This window comes from Equus przewalskii, chromosome 12, assembly GCF_037783145.1.
Source record: "Equus przewalskii isolate Varuska chromosome 12, EquPr2, whole genome shotgun sequence".
In the NCBI taxonomy this organism is placed as follows: Eukaryota; Metazoa; Chordata; class Mammalia; order Perissodactyla; family Equidae; genus Equus; species Equus przewalskii.
This window is the reverse complement of record NC_091842.1, coordinates 25,962,263-25,984,745: the sequence shown is the minus strand read 5'-3', so window position 1 is coordinate 25,984,745 and position 22,483 is coordinate 25,962,263. Positions and strand designations below refer to the sequence as shown.

General features: G+C 41.5%; 1 protein-coding gene across 2 annotated transcripts; it reads left to right on the top strand.

The window, feature by feature from the left end:
* The first annotated feature begins 10,393 nt into the window (after positions 1-10,393).
* Positions 10,394-21,756, top strand: ZP2 (zona pellucida glycoprotein 2). 2 transcript variants are annotated; one of them, XM_070568439.1, is made up of 18 exons: positions 10,394-10,600; positions 10,692-10,780; positions 11,641-11,724; positions 12,113-12,207; positions 13,576-13,728; positions 14,500-14,541; positions 14,698-14,862; positions 15,643-15,739; positions 15,838-16,019; positions 16,799-16,925; positions 17,782-17,969; positions 18,045-18,136; positions 18,244-18,368; positions 18,532-18,721; positions 19,900-20,035; positions 20,111-20,207; positions 20,666-20,749; positions 21,581-21,756. In XM_070568439.1, the coding sequence occupies exons 1-18, from the start codon at positions 10,521-10,523 to the stop codon at positions 21,724-21,726; spliced, it is 2,172 nt and encodes a 723-aa protein (XP_070424540.1). In that variant the 5' UTR covers positions 10,394-10,520; the 3' UTR covers positions 21,727-21,756. The 2 variants fall into 2 exon arrangements, with proteins under 2 accessions (XP_070424540.1, XP_070424541.1); XM_070568440.1 differs by lacking the exon at positions 10,394-10,600 and adding an exon at positions 11,295-11,371 and having other exon boundaries at positions 10,654-10,780.
* The last annotated feature ends 727 nt before the right edge of the window (positions 21,757-22,483 follow it).

Genomic DNA, 22,483 nt, shown 5'->3' with positions numbered 1-22,483 from the left:
AAAATAAAAAACATCTGAATACAATTTAGAAGTTTGATATAACAATCCTATGTAGAACCCTGCACTCAATAGAAAATGCATGCTCTTTTCAAGCACACAAAGAATGTTTATAAAAATTGCCCACCTAATAGAACCAGTGCAGGCCTCAACAAATAACAAATGATAGGTTTCATGCAGACTGTGTTCTCTGAAGACACTGCAATAAAATTAGAACCCATCACCCTTACGCAAGTGATGAACTATTTCTATATTCTCTTTTGGTGTGTTTTTTCTATAGTTTTAATTACCAAATACATACCATTTGACATTGTGTCTTTTCCTCTCTTTAACCTACCATAAACATTTCCCATATTGTTACCAAATCTTTAATATATTTGGATAATAGTCCACAGAATTGATGTGAGGAAGGTCCATTTTTCAAAGTCTGTAACTGTTTATTCGTGTTATCTCTTTTTGTCCAAGTGTTTATTCCAAGATAAATTATTTGCCCGTTCTGAAGTAGTACAATGCTTTCATTGCAGCTTCCTCAAATAATTAGCTCCAGGGGTCAATGTTTGTTCCTTTTTCCGGTTTCTATGAGAACACCAGTAGAAGCTATAGGAGCAACATGGAGGGCAGCATTACTTAGTTGTAAAAAAAAATTTTTAGCCCAAAGAGAGTGAAATATCCAAACACGATTGCGGATACTTTGAGAACAAGGCAACATTGTTCCTCTATTAATTTTTTGCACAGGCCACTTTAATTTAGACACAATTGCATTCATTAATGCACTCTGAAATAGAAAATCATATATAAACTGAGAGAAGACTTCTCAAAGATGGATTATTTGTAGTGGAATGCTAAGTGTCAAACAAAGAGTCTTCTACTGGATGAAGACGATGATGATGATAATGATAACAATGATGAGAACAAGGAAAATGATAAGGATGAGAATGGAAGCAAAGGAGAAAGAGGACAGAGTGATTACAGAGGAGAGGAAGAAGGGTCGGAAATGGAGGACAAGGAGAAGGAGGAATTTCTCAGCTGCAGCAGTACTTACACCTTGGATTTAAATTCTCCTGTGAAATGGTAAAACATCTGAGGGTTTTTTTTTTTTTTTTTTTTTTTTAGTGATAAAGATCCTGGCATCCTTTGGCATTTCTTCAAGAAAAGTTCCTCCTTGAAACAAGAATGGGTAGGGAGGGAGAGGAGTAGAAACAAATCCTTCTGGCCTTGAAGATCTTCCCTACCCTGCAAAAAGAGGTTGAGAGAGAGCATTGAACTTGGGGCTAGAAGACCTGGAGTCCACGTGATTTGGGGCAAGTTGATCTGTCTATTTGAACCTCTATTTCTTTGTGAATAAAACTGGGGGATGTTGCTCATGATCATATCATCATCACCTAAGCTTACAGGAGTAAAGATGAAATGAGATAAAATTCCTTACAAACTGTAAAATATGGTTTTACAAACTGGAAGAAGTAACGTGATTGTGGCTTAGGGAGCAGAAAGATACGTATAGAGAGAGAGAGAGAGAGAGAGAGAGAGAGAGAGAGCTATAGCTCAGTAATTGGTCTATTTTCTTATTCCCCAAAGCCAAAAGGAAGAAAAACTGGTGGGAGATGGTAAGGGCAGAGTTTAATGAAAATAACTAACACAGATTTGCATATAATGTAGACACTAATTCCTTGTGAGAAGTCTGGATAATTGTGGAGCAATTGTAGATTTTGACTGTATGTTCTGACTGTTTTGGTCTTATGGACATAAGTATTTGAGTCTGTTTCAACAGTATGCTGCTGAACTCTTGGAATGTCAGAGAAGAATATCTGCCGTGCACACTACTGGAGAGACTTTGAGAATCAGACTTAAGTGACAATGACCCTCCCCTGGATTGTTCTATTACCTAGCAAGTCAAGGCCCTCAGCAACCTTCCTGTTGGAACCAATCCTGCCCCCTTCCCATACCTCCCTATATTCCTGTAATATTAGTGTAACTTTAGAAAAATATTCTGCCAGTGACTTCAGTGTCCCTCTGGCTGCCACTTAGGTTCAGAGGGGTAAGCTTTTTTCCCTTCTTTGTTTTCCTAAAACTCTAGAAACTCAACTGATTACCTGGCACCCCAAGCATTTAACTACTTCACTTTGGGAGGCCCTTCTGCTCAGACACCACTTCTTTTTGCCAATGACCCAGAGAAAACAGGGTTAATCAGCCTCCAGGGGCAGCACCTGGGAAGATTCTCCCACCATTAGGTCTCCTCCTCACAGAGTAATGGCATTTTCAACTCTTCATTGTTCTGTTTATAATTTTTCAGCCTCTCCTGCCTCAATAGCAGCTACCTGACAGCTGGGTGGTCCCAACTACCATGTGTCCCATCTACCATGGAGTCCAATCTTGGCTGAGAGGAAGTAGCACTTGGATGGAGAATTTACCTAGGACTCTGACCTATCTATAAAACAGAGTCCTATGCGTTCCCTTGCTCAGGGAGAGGAACAGAAGGGACAAAGATTAGTGGTAGCTGATGCTTCCAGTCTACCCCAAGAAAAACCAATGCCAGCAAAGTGGAAACCAAACTTCTCCCTTTTTGTTCTGAAAAACCATTCACTGCTAATTGGGAATGAAATTCAACAGCTTGAGTGGCCCAGAGACACAAATTTTTATTAATGAGATTACCCCCTGCACTCCAAGAGATCTGGCTTTCAAAAGCAGACAGTATTTGTTCTCTAAAGCTATTCACATCTAATTACAGAGGAAATTCACTTGTATGGTGGGGAAGCACATTTTTATGTAATAAGGAAAAAGAAAGATCCAAGCAGAACACTTGCTTTTAACAAGATTACTTCATCTAATGAGTATCTTATTATGAATTTTAATGAAAATAAAAGCAATAAGAGAAAGTAAAGGAAATTAAAGGGATTACAAAAGTCCTATTGTTACACAGAAAACTCACAGGAATCAGGCAAGGGCAGAGCAAGCCATTGTTAACACATTACTGTATGTGCTGACCTTGGCTTTATGCGTAACATATCTGTTGAAACACAAAGACATTTTCAGATGCATTATCCAGAAAATGTCACTTAGACATGAATTTTTTTTCTCTTTAGCACAGTAATAAAACTCTTCAAACTATTTGATGTGGATTTTTCCTGTTCAAAGGAAATTTCAACACTCTGCTTCTCATTTAAACACATATATCACTCTTAAAATACAAAGAAACTTTCTTGTCCACATTGAAGGTCCTTGGTGCTGTTTTCCTTAGAAACATTGTTAAACACAAACATGAAGCAATCAAAGGAACCATTGTCTGCCCTTTTGTTTTTTCTTCTCCAAATGAAAAGATTCATGAAAATGTTTAGATGGGTCAGTTGACTACTGAAATTGTAGTGTCCCTGACGTATCAATTGGCCTTAATTTATTCATATAAGTTTTAAGCCACTCAAAGCCCTATTTTTTCTGCCAGAAAAATAGACAGAGCTGTTATTGTACCATCTGGTTTTCATGAGGAACCTCTTGGCATCTTTTAACTGCACATTTTATAAATGCTAAATCCCAGATGGCATTGTAATAGTGGAGAGTTTTATAAAGGTTTCCAAAAACAAATTCTTTAAAATGTGAATACTGGATAGTCTGAGCAGTGGCTATGAACTTAAATTCTACACTTGAATTAACTGGCTTTGTTAGCTGGACAAATTTCCCTTTTTCTTATGCCTTTTCTCCTTCCTAATTAGTTACTGGTTCTGTGAATTGAAGACTTCAATCAGTATAATCACGTGATGTGAGTCCTCACCCAAAGCTTAAGTTCTTTAAAACTGCAGGAATAATGACCACTGGAAAACCTATACCAGCTGCCATTTTGTTTCAAGATGGCAGAATTTACCACAAGGGAGGTGTATTATAGTGGCGTTTAGCAGATCCTCAAATACCATCAAAGCCATTCAATACTCTCAAAGCTGATAGTTGGACTAGGAAGACAGGCAAATGTGAAGGCTAAGCATCGTGTTGAAATAAAGCCGGAGTACAGTAATGGTTCAGAACACAGGTTCTTAAGTCAGAGACCGACAGACATTAAACCAGAAATTGGACCCTGCCATTAACTTGGGCAAATTACTTCTCCAGAGCCTCGGTTTCCTCATCAGTAAAATGAAGACAATACTTTCCAGTTATCATTCACAGGTTGTTGCAAGTAATCATTGAGTTAATATTTGTAAAATGCTTAGCATAATGTGGTGCGTAATCAGTACTTAATGAATGTTAATCAGTACTTAATGAATGTAGGTCAGTAGTAGTTTTAAAAGTAGGAGTTGAGTAGAAATCGTAGTACTAGTAGCAGAAAGGTAGAAAGTCTCTCCTTTCTTTGGGTCAATCATAGATGTATAATTATTGCATTTCCTTAAACTTTCTTCTCTTAAATTTTTCTTCTCAATAACAACAGCAACTGGGACCTGGTTTTTTGTGGTCTTATCCCTTATCATGGTACAGAAAAGAGAGTATATATTTTATAGTCACATAGAGTTATGTTTCAATCTGGGAATTTGTATTCATTTCTAGGGCTGCCATAACAACGTACCTCAAACTGCGTGGCTTAAACAACAGAAATGTATTTTCTCACAGCTCTGGAGCTGGAAGTCTGAGTCCAAGGTGCTGGCAGGTTGGTTTCTTCTGAGAGCCATGAGGAAAGGATCTTTCCAGGCCACTCTGCTTGGCTGTAAAAGGTCATCTTCCCCCTGTGTCTTCACATTGTCTTCCCTCTGTATATGTCTATCTCCAAATTTCCTCTTCTTATACGGACACCAGCCATACTGCAATTGGGCCCACCTTCATGACCTTGTTTTAAGTTAATCACCTCTGTAAAGACCCTATCTCCAAATAGGTCACATTCTGAGGTACTGAGGATTAGGACTTCAACGTGAATTGGCGGGAGGGGGCATATTCAGCCCATAGAGCTTTCTACTTAGTAGCTATCAACCAGGGGGAAATTCATGTCAAGGAACCTTCATTTCCTTTTCTTATTCCTACCTTGAAGGTTTATGTACCAGTGTCTAGCTCAGGACCTGTACACAGTGGGCCTTAATAAAAATTTCTTTCCCTCCTCCCTACAGAGACTCATCAAATCACATGGGTTTTGAGAACCACCTACTCCTTCCTGGTACTCACTCTGAAAAGTGAATTATAAAGGTGCAGATTACAAAACCTGCATGGGGATCAGGAGAGGAAGGGGTGGATTACAGAGATATACTAAAGGGAGATTTAATAGAACTCAAATGTTCCTCGAATAAGAAACAACCCTTCAGGGAATGGGCTAAGTTCCAACCTGTGTTGCCCTGATCAAGATCCAAATTCCGTAGAGAGTGTTTGATTGTTTGATTAGCTTCAGTCATGTGCCTACCCCTTGCCCAAAGAGTGATGGAGGCAGCTTGACCAAAAGTCTCACCACCAACAACAAACAAACAGATAGATACAGAGAACAGATTGGTGGTTACCAGAGAGGAAGGGGGAGGGAGGGTGAAAGGGTGTAAAGGGGCATGTGTATGATGATGGATAGAAACTAGACTTTTGATGGCAAACACGATGCAGTCTATACAAAAGTTGAAATATAATGATGTACACCTGAAATTTGTATAATATTATAAATCAATGTGACCTCAGTAAAAAAACAATTTTTTTTTTTAATGAAAACGTCTCACCAAGATTATATCTAATGGGAAAGAGAGTTCCCTAAAGCCACATCATGATGCTATTAACAAAAGAAGAGAAAAAGATACTGGACAGAAAAGAATATACCTGTGTGTATTTAAGTTTACTTACTTATGTTTAGGTCTTATGTGTTACATGAATAGTCATTTGGTCTCCCCCATTCTTTCAAACCCCTTAAAGGCCGAGTTTTCGTTTGCACTCGCACAAATATGGGCATTGCTTCTTTTGAGACTTCAAAGTTTCCTGGTTGCTCAGTAAACTCCCAAAGGAGGATATCTGCAGTTTCATAATGAAAAACTGGGCTGATTTTGAAATTGGAATTCTAAATAATAGTCACAGATACCTATTGCCACATCGTGCTGCCCAACAAACCCCCCAAACTAAGTGGCTTACAACAGTAAGCATTGATTTGGATCACAAGTTTACAGTCAACTGGTCAATTCTTTTGTGCTCAGCAGACCTTGTCTGGGCTCGCTCATTAATTAGCAGTCAACTGGTGGGTCAGCTAGGGACTGGTTGCTCTAGGATGGCCTCAGCTTAGATGACCTGTCTCTGCTCCTCGTGATCAGTCATCATCTTGCAGGCTAGCCTAGGCTTCTTCTCATGGTGAATGCAGAATGCTAAGAGAGGGAGCATAGGTGTTCAAGGCCTCAAGAGACCTAGTCTCAGAACTGGCACACCATCACTTCCACCACATTCTATTAGCCAAAGTAAGTCTCAAGGCCAAGCCAGATTCAAGTGGGGAGGGGGCCGCAGGGGAACAGGCTGATTTCAAAGCACGTTGCAAAGGATGGGAATACAGGGAGGGGTAAAGATTGAGACCTTTACAATCAATCTACCACATCCTGCAGAACTTTAACTTGTAATATATTTTATATTCTATCAACTAAAGGGAATATGCTGCATTGCCAAGGGAACCTTTTCTCTATTTCTATGGTAACCATTGCCCTAGCTACTAGCTATGGAGTAATCAATCTGTGTTAACGTTTATATGTATATGACTTTTTATTTAGAACTTCCAAGACTTCTCTGTCATCGCTTATTTATGCTGCCCTATCTTTATATTTACACGTCGATGAAGCCTTTTATGCCTTTGTCCTAGTTATTTTTGAATCCATTACTGTTGGAAGGCTCATTCAACTTGGATCAGTCTAAATATGCAAAGGGGAAAATGACATTAACATTGTATAGTTACATTGTTAAAGGAACTACCATATGATGTTCAAGAACCTTCCTGTTGATATAGTCTCTTATTTTTCCAAGTTAAATTCATATTTGATATTTGAATGCTATTTTAAGCTTAACTGACAGAAGTGTCTATATTTCTCACTTATACTGCTAAATTCTAATTAATGCCATCTTGTACTTTTAAAGCTAAGTAAACTGCAAGAGAAGCATGGAGTTTTAAACACCCCCTCACATACACAGAGAGAAAGTCATGATGAATTAGAAAGAGCCTGGGAGTGGGCACAGGACCTGGCTTCTCACTAGAGCTGTGCTACTAACTTGCTGTATGACCTCTGGCAAGTTATAAACTTCTCAGGCTTCATTTCTTCCTTTTACAATAGAGAGTTGGACTTTGGAAGCCTCCTGCACCAAATCCATGCACTTGGGCATTATGCCTTTATACCATGAAGTTTGAACTCATTGGCCTTTCGTTCTAGAGCTTCTGTAGATCACTTATAAACAAATCAAATTTACGGTTACTGCTGTATTATTTTAATAATTAAAATTATTTCAATTGGTTATTTTATCACCAAGACAATTCAATCAATACAGAAGTGAGTAAAGTCAAAAAGGCAGAGGTCTCCCATTTCCCTATTCCTATTCCTAGGGATGACATATTACATGTATTTACAACCAGAAGAGCAGAAGTACAAACAAATCAGAGCTGACAACAGTTGTAAATGCCTAGCATAGCCGGACTGGGGTGGACTGCCTGCATACCTGTACTGTCTCGCCCTGATAACACTGTCAGCTCTCTGGCATACCCTTCTAGACTTTAATGCAAATATAATTTACATAGCCACATGTACACATAGGTTTTTCCTTTTTCTTCTTTTCCTCAAGCGAAAATTTGGAGATATACTAATTATACAGCTCCAAAACTCCAATTTTATTGTGGAAACTTTCAGTATCAGCATTCATAGCTCCAGTTGAATCCATAGATTCATTTTAGCAGCTGAAGAGTATTCTATAGTTTATCTAACCATCTCCCGATGATGACATTTAGGTTGTCTTCAATTAATATTTTTACAATTGTCGTGGAAAATAAGACAACAGACTTGAAATTTAAGAATCATGAACTGTTGTTTATAAGAACTGCATTTCAGAAAGCAAGGAAGGCACGTGCCCAAATGAGGCAACAACATTGCATTGTTGTTATACATAACCTAAAACTCCCTTCAAGAAATGCCTGGTGGTTAGCAGGTGAGAAGAGGCCTCATGACACTCAGGTAGAGAACAGAGCGTTCAGAGAAGAGGAGAGGGAACACCTGTAGTTATAAATTAGCAAACTCAAAAAGGCTTATTGAAAAGAATGTGGAAAACATACGCTTGAAAGAGACACTACTGTTTATTTAGTAAAATATTAAGGATCTATCATTTCTGTAAAGATTTTAGCTTTTCCTAACTAGTGATATGAGACACCATCTTATTATGGAACAGCCATTTCTTCCTCATTTTCAAAGCTGGCTGACCTGAACACATTTGTACCCTTGTGCATTTATGCAGGATTGATTCTTATGAGCCTGGAGCTACTTGTTCAGTGACTGTCCCAAACACAGCATAGGCTGGGTCAGGTGAGGCAAATGAAATTAATCTCTGGTGCACTTACCACCTTCACCAGCTCCCACAATGGTCCTCTTTCTCTCCATGCCTCCTGCTTTGTGCTGTCTCTTGGTCTCCCAGAGCCCCCAGTTTGGGGTTTTGACCAGAGCTGCCCTTTACAAGGCAAGACCTCACACTCTAGAGAAAAGGCACAGTCTTGTGGGGGCTGAGCCTGGGGGTGGAGCCTGGGGAGGTAGAGCAACACATTAACCTATTACCTCTCTGACCACCTTCTTAATAGGTCTCTCTGAATCTTGCTTCCACACTCCATCCCCTAATGTCTGCTGATCATAGTCTTAACCATCGTGGAAACAAATTACCTTCACATTTGTAGAAAAGGTGCCACTTTTTGGAAAATATGCTTAGGAGGAGTAATTATTACTATTGTGCTTCTGCTCTGAATCTAAACCCTTTCACCATCTCTACCCCAAAAAATCTACTTAACCTGGATTTTGCTCCCTCTCCTAAATTCCACTAGGATGTACTCTAATCAATTAATTCCCGTAAAGAAGCTAACCATTGGCAACTCATTTTCTCACCTACCTCCTTCCAGGTATTTCCCAGCTTTTCCTGATCATAAGACTCGCCTGTGATGCTTGTTAAACACACATTACCCCGGGCCTCTCCCCGGAGAGCCTGATTCAGCAGATTTTGGGTGGAACCCAAGAATTTGTGACATTAATAAGAGACCCATGTGATCCTTCTAATTAAGGAAGTTGGGGAAACAGTACTCTGCTCTACAATGGTATTTCAGACACCTGTAACAGGGAATGGCGATCACTCCTCAAGTTACACCATAAAGACAACACGTAAATCAATAATTGCAAATAGCACCTCACTACTTGCACAGAATTTGAGCATTGAATCACCTCTAAAGGAACTTGGGCTGTAGACATCCAGGTTTCTCAAAGATCAATGAAAGAAGCTGAAAAGATATGTTGATTAGGTCTCAGAAAATCTGAGTTCTCAGCCTGGCCCTGACACTCGGCTGTCAAAGCTTAGGCAAGTTGCTTTACCTCTGTTTCCACATCTGTAAACTTCTAATCGCTGCACAATATAACTTTCTTATTTAGATCACTACTCCCTTCAACTCAGAATTTCTACTTCCAGGAATTTATCCTGACGGATAACCAGGGAAATGTTCAAGAATGTCCATCATATTATTGTTCATAATGATGAAAAATTGGAAGCCATCTTAATGTCCATCATTAGAGAACACTGATTTACTTAGACATTGAATATTATGCAACCCTAAAAACGGTAAGGGAGATCTTTGATATGAAAAATGTCCATAACATGTAAAGTAGTAAAAGTAGGTTAAAAAACATAGTCTAAACTTCAATCCCAGATTGTTGTTGTTGTTTTAAGTGTGTGTAGTGTTTGTAGAAAAAGTACATAAAATTATGTACCTAAATATTGATGGTGGCAAGATTATGGCTGACATTTTCCTTTTCTCTATATCCTTCCCTAATTGTCTGCATTTCTTGCAGTAAGCTGAAAATTTATACTTGGGGGAAAACAAAGCTTCATCCATTTTTTTAAAGGTACTTCTTCATGCACATTGCCAGCATGATGTCCACAACGGCCAGGAGACTAGGGGTTACTTAAAAGACAGGTTTGTTACTTTAAAATGGTATGAACAAGAGATGGTCTTTCCTCAACAAAGCCCACCACCCTCTTTCACTCTGCATTGGAGTCGTAAGTATTTTGTCAAAAAGATCCTAATTTTTCCCAGTATTATGGAGAAAAACACCAATTCATTCAAACAGAGCTAATCTCAGGGAACATTGGTCTTATGGCTGGCCCATAGAGCAGCTGGTGGGATACCCAAGGTGAGTATTAGGAAGAGCAGAACTCTGCTTATTTCGGGGCTTCTAGAACACCTCTCCCATCCCAAATCCCTCCCTGTCAGCTGGGAGGGCTGGAGAAGATTCAGGTGTCTCCAATAGCGACAGAGGAAGGGCAGGTCCTGTTTCCACTATAAAAGCACACAGCAGCCCATCCCTCTACCTGTTGATTTGGTGATGCCTTTGGCCATGGCGCACAGGCAGAGAGGAGATTGTGGGAGTCCCTCAAGCTGGAGGGACTCCAGTACAGACTGGAGGTGAGTAATTCTGTAGGCAGAGGGAGGGGATGCAAAGGCCTTGTCTGCTTAAGTTCTTTCCTCCTTAACTCTCTCCCCCATCCCCTTCCAGTGTCTACAGGTCACTTTCTCTATTCTTTGCCCTTGTGACTTTGGTGAATTCAGGAGGTGCTGTTAAGTTGGTGAATCCTGACTTCTCAGGTATGCCTCTTGGGTGAGGGAAATGACCTTAGCATCTCTCGAACATGTTGCAGTTGGGGTGTTAGATGGCCAGGAAACACAAACATAGGTCAATCTCCCTTCAGCCCCTCTCTTACCTTGATTAGGTCACTGGATGTTTCCATTGCTTACCCATGGCTTGCTATACTAGCTAAACAAAAGAGCTTGTGAAAACACCTGGGCTGCCTTCTATTCCCTCCATGCCTCAAGCTTTACGGAATCTGAAGAACAGCAAACCACAACACTAAACTCCCATCTCTGGGAGAAGTTGTCTTCAAACACAAACTCATGCTTAAGGAAAGCACCAATATAACAGACAACATCGGAGCTGTTCCACTTAAAACGAGGAGTTTCTTTGAACTTTCATCTGAGTCAGAGGATGCAGAGTGGCAGATTATAGGCAGAAATTAGCTTTTAAAAAGTGTTCTTGGGTTTACCTAGGGCACTTTTTAAACTTCAAATTGAAAAATCTTTAGATAAAACTTTTGTTTTCCAGTTCTTCACAGGCCTACCATCCCCACCTCCATCAGCTCCACTGTCAAGGTTCGAGCCTGGTTCCTGCATGTGTGCTTGGTAATCCAAATCCAGGCTTTTCCCTGGAGTGCTTCAGAAAGCCCTAGACATTTAAAAGATAACCTTCCTTACAGTTCTTGGTATCTTGTGTTGTAGTTACATCTTTCCCACCAGTTTGTGAGCTCCCGAGGGTAGGGAACAAGATTTGCCTTTCCCAACTGGCATCTTCTCTGATGCCTATTAGAGAGGAGGGGTCCCTTTATACACTTCTGTAGGAATCACGCCTCCTGTAACTCAAAGATGCCCCAAGCGCTTTCTCTGCTCCTCAGGTACTGTCACTTGCTATAAAGATAGAATGATAGTGGAGCTTCCAAGCCATCTTGGCCCCAAGAAATGGCATGCATCTGTGGTGGGTAAGTAATGTGTGTTAACTTAGCCTTACTTAGTAGAAAGCCTTTGGCTCAAGGCCAGCCCCATTTTTCTGGTGAGCAGGGTATACAAACTGGAACCACTGGCATCCAAATCTCACCATACCACAGGGGTCTCTGATTTGCACGAGGCCACCAAGGGTGAAAGACCTTGTCTTTCCCTGGAAACCTGTCTTATCTCAGAATCCTCTGGGAAATTTTTAGCTGCAAATCACAGTATCTCAAAGCTTGAGTCATATAATCCAATTGGGACAATAAAAAGTGATTGAAGTACCTTAGAAATTAATTGACAGTTGTGGATATGTAGCTTTGGTTGACTCACTGAAATGTACTTCTTGGCCATCCTCTGTCTAAACTGCTCTGGCTTCTCTAGATCCCTCTGGTCTTGAAATGCTGAACTGCACTCATGACCTGGACCCAGAAAAGCTCACCCTGAAGGCCCCATATGAGACCTGTACTAGGAGAGTGGTAAGTAATTGCTTTGAGGATTAACTTGGGAAGTAATAACCTAGTAGTTACTAATAATAACCTAGTAGTTAAGGTTAGAGGCTTTGGACTAGAACAGTGGTTCTCAACTAGGGGTAATTCTTTTTTGTCTGCCCAGAAGACATTTGGCAATGTTTAGAGACATTTTGGAAGACGCTCTTGGTTATCACAACTGGAAGGTGGAGAGGCTGCCACTGGCACAAGCCAAGGAAGCTGCTAAATAGCCTACATTGCCCAGGGTGGCCCCCATAACACAGAATTATCAGGCCTGAAATGCCAATAATGCTGAGACTGAGAAACTCAGGCCTTGGGTTTGAGTCCTGGTTCTGCCACTATCTAGGTGTGAACTTGGGCAAGTAAGCCAACCTTTCTAAGCCTCTGCTTGTCCAGTGGAAAATGGGAATTATGGTACCTCTCCACAGGGTATCTAAAGACTAATGATATAATGCAGATGAAGGAGTTGGTGCAGAAACTAGACACAACGAATGCTCAAACATGAGCTATTTTGATCTGTAACCCTCATGGGAAATGGGAGACTATTTTGGTGCTGGCAAATAGAGAACATCTATGCTGTAGAAACAGGTGTTGGAAGGCAAGCCACAGCTGAGAGTATTGCCAAGCAACAGCACAGCCCAATCAGGGTTAATAGGAGCAGTAGAAGCAACTTTTCCAAGCAGTTCTCAAGCTTTAATGTGCAAAGAATCACTTGGGGAACTTGGAAAGTACAGATTTAGTTCATTTAGTCGATGACTTAGTAGGTCTGGGGTGTGTCCTAGAAATCAGCATGTTTAACAGGCCACTTCACCTGATTCTGCAGTGACAATCTCTAGTAATTAAATTTTTCCTTTCTGAAACAGCCATTTCCAACTTTAGGAAGCTTAGAGTTGCATTCCTTAAGATCTAACACTTAACAGAAGAATGTTGACTGACTCCTACTTCAGACTGAGTTCTCTAAGCCAGGGGAAATAACAAAGATGGCTCTGCCCTGCACAGCCACAATGGCTGCTATGCAGGTGCTCAATAAGTGTATTTGCATGACTTGGTAGAGGCCCCAAACCATCCAGGACCATGATACTCAGAGATAAGGTAAATGTAGGAAGAAAATGAAAACTGAACTCCAATCCCTGAAGCTCAAGGAACCGTTCTCTGCAGATGTATGGGTCTGTCTTGGAATGTCTAAAAGGGCTAGCTATAGAGTCTCCTGGCATAGGAATGAGGTACCTTCTAGAACCTATGGTATTGGTAACTTCGAAGTTTTGCCACTCAGCTGGGTCAGATGGCATTCTGGAATCGCCTTTCCCACTGAGGTACCAGTAATTACTACGTTCTTACTATGCCACTTTCACACAGCTTGGCCGGCACCAGATGACCATCAGACTAGTGGACAACAGTGCTGCTTTAAAACGTGAGGAGGTCGTATATCAGATCAGCTGTCCAGTTATGCAAGCAGAAGAAACCCATGAGCATTCAGGATCCACAATCTGCCTGAAGGATTTCATGTCTGTGAGTGAAACAGGCTGACTGCTTCTCCTATGGCTACTGCAGAGAAAACGTGGCGGTCTAGAAAGAGCTGAGCTTAGAAGCTGAATCAGGATTGCAATCCTATATTCATTACTTACTGGCTGTGTGGCTTTGGATTGATTTCTTAACCCCCTGAGCCTTTGTTTCCAAGTCTGACATGGGGGACAATAACACTTACCTCATAGGGTGGCTGTAAGAATTGACTGAGAGCATATACAGTGCTTAGCACATCATGCCTGACAACAGAAAGGATTCAATGGTAGCTGCAATCACATTGATAATTTGACAAACTGAATCCCTACCACATGCCAGGCCCTATGCCAGATACTAGGATATAGTAAATAAGCAAAACGGCTCAATCACTCAGGGACTTTATAGCGTAACAAAGCTGATACCAACAATGGACGTCGAACTGCATGGCTTGCTATAATACTTGGTTTTTATGGACATAGCAAAAAGCTGTGCATTTAAGAACCTTGTGTCTCAACTTACAACTAGAAGGGAGCTTAGACTTTCCAATTGCCTTTTGGTATCAGAAGCTCAAAAAGGTGAAATGATGTCTAAGGGCACAGCTGGGATTCCTGACTGGTCCTGTGCTGCTGCTACTGCATCCCACGGCCAGGCCTCTTGATGTAAGAACTACACGGCAGTTGCTCTGGGTGTTTTCCACTTACTGTCAGGTAGCACGATCTCAGAAAATTTCTTCCCCAAATCAAAGCCTCACATCATGACTTTTTTTTTTTTTTCTTCCAGTTTACCTTTCAGATTTTTCCTGGCATGGCTGATGAGAGTTCGGTATGAAAGTAATCTTTTAAATCACAGACCTAAGTAATCTTTAGTTCTAAATTAAAAGGTGATATAACTTTAATCCTGATTAAAATATTAAATAGACAACAGTAGTCTTGGGGTTAAGGTGAGCACCAATCCTCCAAGTGAAACTTTTGGCTCTAGGATCCTGATTCTCAGATGGGATGGATCATTGAGGTTGGTGATGGCACAAGAGCCCAAACTCTGACCCTTTGGGAGGCCATGACACAAGGATATAATCTCCTGATTGATAACAAGAAGATAATCATCCAAGTGTTGTTCAATGCCACTGGAGTGACTCACTACACGGTAGGTATGAATCTTTGTACCACCACCCAGGCAAAGATGAATATTTCTAAATCCAACATGATCTCAACCATGTCTTCAAATAAAATGGGAATACAGCTCATTCAACGTGTATCTTAATGCCCACTATGTGCCAAATACTGCACTGAGTACTCAGGATACAATGGTGAACAAACAGATGTGGTCCTTACTTCAATCTGCTCTCCCTCTTCCCTACAGACTTAAATCTACTACATAAAGTAGAGCTAGGGTACTACTAAAGTCTGTTATGCAGTAAGGTGTTCTGTTTTATCATTGTCCTATATTGTGTGTTATACCAGGTATTGGTGCTTTTTGGGCCAACAATCAAGACACAACATTAAATGAGTTAATGTGCCAGACAGAGTACTTAGAGCAGGTCCTGGCACCCAAATGCTCAAGTGTCAGCCATCTTAATAGTCCTGCTACACACTGAGTATAAACAGACAGCCGAGTCATGTAAACATTCTCTCTGAACGCTGATGCCATAAAATAGTCATAAGAACAGCTTCTGCTCATATCTGCCTAGAAAGGATCAACTACAGATCACATCGGTAGACAACACTAGCTTGCCAGATGTTACAAAGCGCAAGATTTTAAAACTAGAGCACCTGCAGAACAATTATTGGACAGAATGCCTAAATTCTACTTGGGCCCAAACAGTACCCAATACGTGAGTGTATGCTTACCCTAACTATTCTTCTAGCTCTGGTTAGAAATGCAAGTAAACCAATGTTTTAAAAAATACTCCACTCCCCCACTCAGCAAGGTAACAGTCATCTCTACATGGTGCCTCTGAAGCTTACATATGTGTCTCCTGGGCAGAAGGTCATCTTATCATCACAAGTGATTTGTATGTCAGGTAAGGCCCTAGTAAGGGGCAACTCCAGTTGTGGGAGACATTGCTCTGGGGACTTAATCAAGGCTAATCATGGGCTTTCTGATGGTCATTCCTTCTAGGTCCTGTGACCTGTAATGCCACACACATGACTCTCGACATACCAGAGTTTCCTGGGAAGTTAAAATCTGTGAGCTTTGAAAACAGGAAGATTGCTGCCAGCCAGTTGCACAACAATGAAATTGATATGGAGGCAACGAATGGCTTGAGACTGCACTTCAGCAAAACCCTTCTCAAAGCAAAAGTATGTGCCATTATCAACCAGTGAGCTTTATGGAAGCCTGACTTGCAGCTTAGTCTTGTAGGTAATCCTGATACAGCTGGTGACTTGTCTATGAACTCTAACTGCTGGGGGAGTAGATTCAAACTTGGACGGCCTCATTTGATCACTTTGCATAAGTGAATTCTCAGTAACTGAGATTCACTCTCAAACACCAAGCCTCTTTAACCTCCGTCATGGAAGTCTTCCTAAGTTTTTCTCAGCTCATTGAATAGTAGAAACTGCTTTCAAGTTTCTAACGATGAATCCCTGTTAAAACCCTTATTATGCCCTATTAAAAACAAGACAGCTTAATCTAAACATAAGGGTCCCAAACTGTCCTCACTGAGGCCAGTCTTGACTGAAGGAATTGCCAAGGACAGCAGAGAATAATCTTATATTATGGTATGTGTTTTGCAATAACACTTTATAACATTATTTATAGTATCCTTTTCACTCAGACCTGGCTTGGCAGGGTACTCAGCTCTTTGGAATTTGATCTGTTAATTCAAGCTTTAGTACCTGGTACAAAGAACATGCAGTGTCAGGTACCCTAGGGCATGAGTTTAAAGCAATAAATTTCCTGCCTAGGGAAGCATCCTGATCTGGAGAAGTGATAGGGTCTCTGTTGTTCTGGCTTCAGGGGAAACCAGAATAAGTCTGGAGTGTACCTTGCCGATATTGAATGTACTTCCTTCTTGCCTCCCTGTGACTGCTCTGGGCCCTGACAGTCGTGGCTGCTAATTGATATTCTTGCATTTCAGTTCTCTGAAAAATGCCTCCCCTATCAGTTCTACTTACCTTCACTCAAGCTGACCTTTTACGTCCAACTGGAGACAGTGTCCATGGTGGTTTATCCTGAGTGTCTCTGTGAGTCATCAGTTTCTATAGGTAAAGACCTTTTCTTACAGATTTTCTACGTTCTTTCCTCCCTTAGCTCTTGTGCATGTGGGAAAGTGTGTAGAAGTTCAGATTCTGTATTACTTACACTTTGAGGAAACGAAAGACTGGAGATCAGAAAGTTGTCTAGGTGCTATGGCAGGGCCCTAATGAAGACAACACTCCCAAAATTTACATACAGGTAGATCTCACTATAACCGCCTCAGGTTTAAGTAATCTGGATATTTCATGTTAGGAGCCTAAGACCACCATCTAAATAAGGTTGTCTCAAACCTGTAATGAGAGGGACTGTAAATACTTAGTAGATTTTCTCCAAACTCTTGCAAATTCCTCAAAAAATATGGAGTGGGTGTATCCTTCCATTCAGTATGGCCTCTGCCCCTGTGCTTCTCTTATCAGCTGATCTGTACCAGGTCAAGCCTAATAGGGAAAGTTAGTTCCTGCCTCAGCTTCGCCCCAAACCACTAAGGATTTATGAGCCTTGAAAGAAGGGACGTAGTGACACAAGGCATTACACTTGAAGCCATGAAGAATCTGACTCTTAAACCTAATCCTTCATCAGGATTTTGTCACTGGTCTCTTATTTCACATGGCACTTCTGCGTCTCCTTCTCCTTCTTCCTTTGCATGAATAATCCTTCCATTCACACAGAACAGCTTCACTGTTGTCTAGGTACTTTAGGGTCTCCTCTTGTAACCCAAGCTGCTTATCGAAGTATTTTCCTGAAGACTTACGACAAATTCTGGTGCCTCCTGGTGAAAATCCAAACTTTCCCTCATCACAATTCAAGGTTAGTAGAAAACAATATTTACATGGCAGACAAACTTAACCTCTTACTACTATCTAGTTACAGGTGAGCTGTGTACTCAGGATGGGTTTATGGACATCGAGGTCTACAGCCATCAAACAAATCCAGCTCTCAACTTGGATACCCTCATGGTGGGGGACTCATCCTGCCAGCCTACCTTCAAAGCTCCATCTCAGGGGCTGGTACGGTTTCACATACCCCTGAATGGATGTGGAACAAGACATAAGGTTAGTACTGGTAGATAGCAAGAGGTTAAGACTTATCTTTGAGGTAACTAGTTGACCATTTTCTCTTACTTCAAGTTCGAGAATGACACGTTCATCTATGAAAATGAAATACATGCTCTATGGGCAGACCTTCCTCCAAGCACAATTTCCAGAGACAGTGAATTCAGGTGTGATACAACTGCTACTTTATTTTTTAAGCTCTGGATTAAATTCAAGCAGTCTTTTAACCTAAAACTTCTTGTACCATCCCTGTCACACCCGTCCACTCTTACAGAATGACAGTGAAGTGCCACTATAGCAGGGATGATATGCTAATAAATACCAACATCGAAAGTCTTCCTCCTCCAGTGGCCTCAGTGAAGCCAGGTCAACTTGCCTTAATCCTGCAAACCTACCCAGGTAAGACATCACAACCTAAAGAAATCTGCTTAAATCCTTTTGGAGAACTCTTCCCTAAAATGAATGTTCTGATGCTGCCAGACTAATGGAGTAGTAGTGATGCTTAAGCTCTTGTTGCAACCATCAACTACTTGAGTACTAAAGAGTATCTATTCCATTTCAGATAACTCCTACCTGCAACCTTATGGGGACAAGGAGTACCCTGTAATGAGATACCTCCGCCAACCAATTTACCTGGAAGTGAGAATCCTAAACAGGACTGACCCCAACATCAAGCTGGTCTTAGATGACTGCTGGGCAACGCCCACCATGGACCCAGCCTCTCTCCCACAGTGGAATATTGTTGTGGATGGGTAGGTATTCTCCACACACAAGGTAGCCCAGCAAATCCATCAAACTGCCAGTGAAGAGAGAATAAAAGCCCTTGGGTTTCAGAGGAGTACTATAAAACACAAAGGCCCTGACTTTTGTCTTTATTTCTTAGTGATCAGTCCTTCGTCTAATGAAGTGACTCATGCTTTCCTATTACCCTTGAATCTAGAAGAATGGGATCTTTCCCAAGGAAGTCTGGCTCTAATACTCTACTCTCTATCTGGAGAGAAAACAGATCTTCAGTTCTTATCCATTTATTGATCACCAATCATTTAATCCATTTATTGAATACCAGTGTGCCAGGCATAGTGGTGTATATTTGAACAGGCATTTGAACCTCATCATTCTATGAGAGACACTGGCCACCTCATGAAGAAACTCAAGCTTGCTGCTTAGTAACTAGCCCAAAGTCATATTTAGTAAATGGTGGCCTTTGAATACCCATCTGACTCTAGACCTGAACACCATAATGCTCTGAAGCTGTGACTACACATGCTTGTGCACTAGTGTTTGTCCTCTCAGCTCTGCCTGCAGGGGTCTGCAACTTGATAGAACTGCATCTTAGCTTTCTTGATGCTCTTGTCATCTGTTGAGCTCTTAACCTCCAGGTATACTCCTTCCCCAGGACCATGTGTAGCCAGTGCATTCACATCTCCTTCCTTCATTCCATTAAAGACTTGCTCAAGTGTTCCCTTCTCCAAGAAGCCTATCCTGACCCTCCTGCCCCTTTATGCTGGTCTCCTTCCTTGGTACTTACCACCTAACCTACTACTTTATAGTTATCACCCTCTGCTAGCATCTAAGATATAAAATGGCAGGAGTTCTCTGCCTTTTGTCACTGAAATATACTAACTGCCCCAGACATAATAGGCACTCAGAGCTACATGTAAAACTTGTAGTTCTTGATGGGTTTAGCTGGCAAACAAATAGGTGCCTAAATTGTGCAACAGCAGGTACAACTTATGATTTCATAGATACTGTCGGATAGGCCACGTCAGAGGTGTATTAAGTAAAGGTACAGGTAGAAGGTACAGCAATAGTCCTGAAGGTGTTACACATGACTGAATTTGGGCAAACACTGAGTTAGACTTGGGAGTGATTGTGGCTGACGTGTTGTCCCCTTGCCCTCTGCCCCCTGCCCCCGGTACCTGCCTCCTAGCTGTGAATACAACCTGGACAACTACAGAACCACCTTCCATCCGGTTGAGTCCTCTGTGACCTATCCAAATCACTATCAGAGGTTTGATGTGAAGACCTTTGCCTTCCTATCAGAAGCCCAAGAGCTCTCTAGCCTGGTAAGTGCCGAACAAGTCACCTGGGGAAGATTGAATGTGAGTCCATCGATTCCACTTCTCTCCCCCTGTCTACAGGTCTACTTCCACTGTAGAGCCTTAATCTGCAATATATTGTCTCCTGACTCCCCTCTGTGTTCTGCGACTTGCCCTCTGTCATCCAGAAGCAGGCGAGGTAAAATTCAAGTCCTCATTACTGTGAATTTACTCAAAGCAAGTCTCATCGTTTCAGAACTTAAATAAGGATGAGTGCCTCATCCTTCACCTAGTCCTGAGAGCCCAAGAAGCCTTGGCCCAGTCTGTCTGACCTGTGAGTCTGAGATGGGCAGGCTCTGGATCAGTTCTACGGATAACTTTGTTTTTTGCACATGAGCTATAGCCTTAGCTTTTGCAGACTTAACCCTAAAAAGTCATTCTTCCTGAGTCTAGGTAGACCCGGAACTTAATCTCTGGAGATTCTTTGAGAGTTCCTCCTGTTCTTATAGTAAGGCATGTGCCCGCTCCTGCAAAGAAGGCAAAACTACGTAGATGAGCAGGGACTCTATAGAGATCTGCTCTAGGAATTCCGTCGACACACCTCTTACCACTCCTCACTGCTCCAGAGGTCAGACAAACTGTATTATCTGTCTCCAGACGCAGGGACCACTGAGCAAGAGAGAACTCTAGTAAGTCTCCCAGGACCCATCCTTCTGTTGTCAGATGACTCTTCATTCAGAGGTATGGATTTAAAGCCTGGCGTACTTCCTGGACTCCAGTTCTTGGCTTTATGTCAAATTTAATTACGCATAAATAACACACACTTGTGGTCAACCTAGACAAGAGAAGAATAAAAGACAATCTCTTCAGGGATAGCTTTTAAGTCTCTTGTGCACCCTTCCAAAAATCCCCCTTTAACACAAGCGGGATCATATATTCTGCCTACCGTTCTATAACTTGCTTTACTTGTTTTAGCCATCTTATCTGCAGAGACCTACCCCACTGTTACTAGCTATATAGGATTCCATCTAGGTGACTTCAGTTTTGTCACTAACGCCATGTTGGAATCCTCTTAAGTCTCTGCCCACTATACAAGAACTTCAACATATGTTTCTAGAAGTAGGACTAATAGGTCATAAGGCATGTGTCTTCCTATTGTTAAACTTAAGCCTGTATTAAATTATGTTCCTGTTAATATCCCATGTCCTCATCCCAGATGGTCTTGATTTAGGCCTAGAATTTGAAATTAAGCTGTCTCAAATCCCTAACTAATAACCTGCAAGAATTACACTTAGGACAGCTAACCACATTTGTTAGGGCCAGGATGTTGTGCTAAACAGGCTGGGACAACAAGGTCCCTTCCATTGATTAAGGTTAGTAAAAGCAAGTGGCAATGGCAGTGGGAGAGGAGGCTGGTTCAAGGGGTGATACCCTGTTGCAAGCTTTCCAAATGAGTCCTTTGAGGCTTAACTTCACTTCCTTCTCTGGGGAGCCTTAACATGTAAAGCTTTAGCTTCAACTTATGCTTATGATTTAAATATCTTAAGACTTGAATATCTGCTTCATTTCCAGGTGTTGTGGACACTAAAGGGCACGAGACTGCTGGATATATTGCTTTTAAAACCATAGTTGCTGTGGTTGCCTTAGGAGGTGTTGTGGCAACCCTAGGCTTCATCAGTTACCTGCACAAGAAAAGAACCATGATGTTAAACCACTAAGTAGATTGTCAAATAAAGTGGTTGAAGTAAGCCTCTTGCTTCCCTCTTCTCATTAAGATTAGATGGAATTCAAGGATTGTTTCTTGTGGTCACTGAGAGTGAATGCAGTGCCTATCCACAACCCTCTGGGCAGGGTTTGGTCTGTGTGGATGTGAAGAAGGAAATTTATGACTTAATTGCTTCCTGCCATTTAGCTTTTTAGGAAGCACCCCCTAACTCCCAAAACTGGTAGTCCCAGAGAATTCAATCAATAGTGGAGCTTAGCTACAGCCCACCTCTGGGGGTGCATTTAGGTGACTGTCTCTTACCCTTCCATTCGTATACACAGGATGAGAGGGCCGGAAGCCACCCCTAATCGTTGGCATAACTTCCATTCTCCAGAAGGGAAGGGAAACCAGGTGTTCCGACAGAAATCTAGTATTCAACTTAGGAAATACTTTTAACTCAAATTACTCTTTCAAATAAGTAGACTACTTTCCCTGAGGACATAAAGGCATTCAGTCACATGCCCTCCCTATACTCCCATCCCATTAAAGACCAGCAAGCCCCTTTGGGATATGGTACTACCTTCCTTAAGGGCAATCACAACATTCCTGGTCACATTAAGTCTCCACAGCTGAACACCAGCCTCTCAGCTGAGCCTGGAGAGCTACTTTCCTGCTACCTACACTTGATTATTACGTCCTCCTGAGGGTGCCCCATCTTATGCTAGGCGGCAATTATACATCTGCAATATGACTAATGTTTGCTTCACACT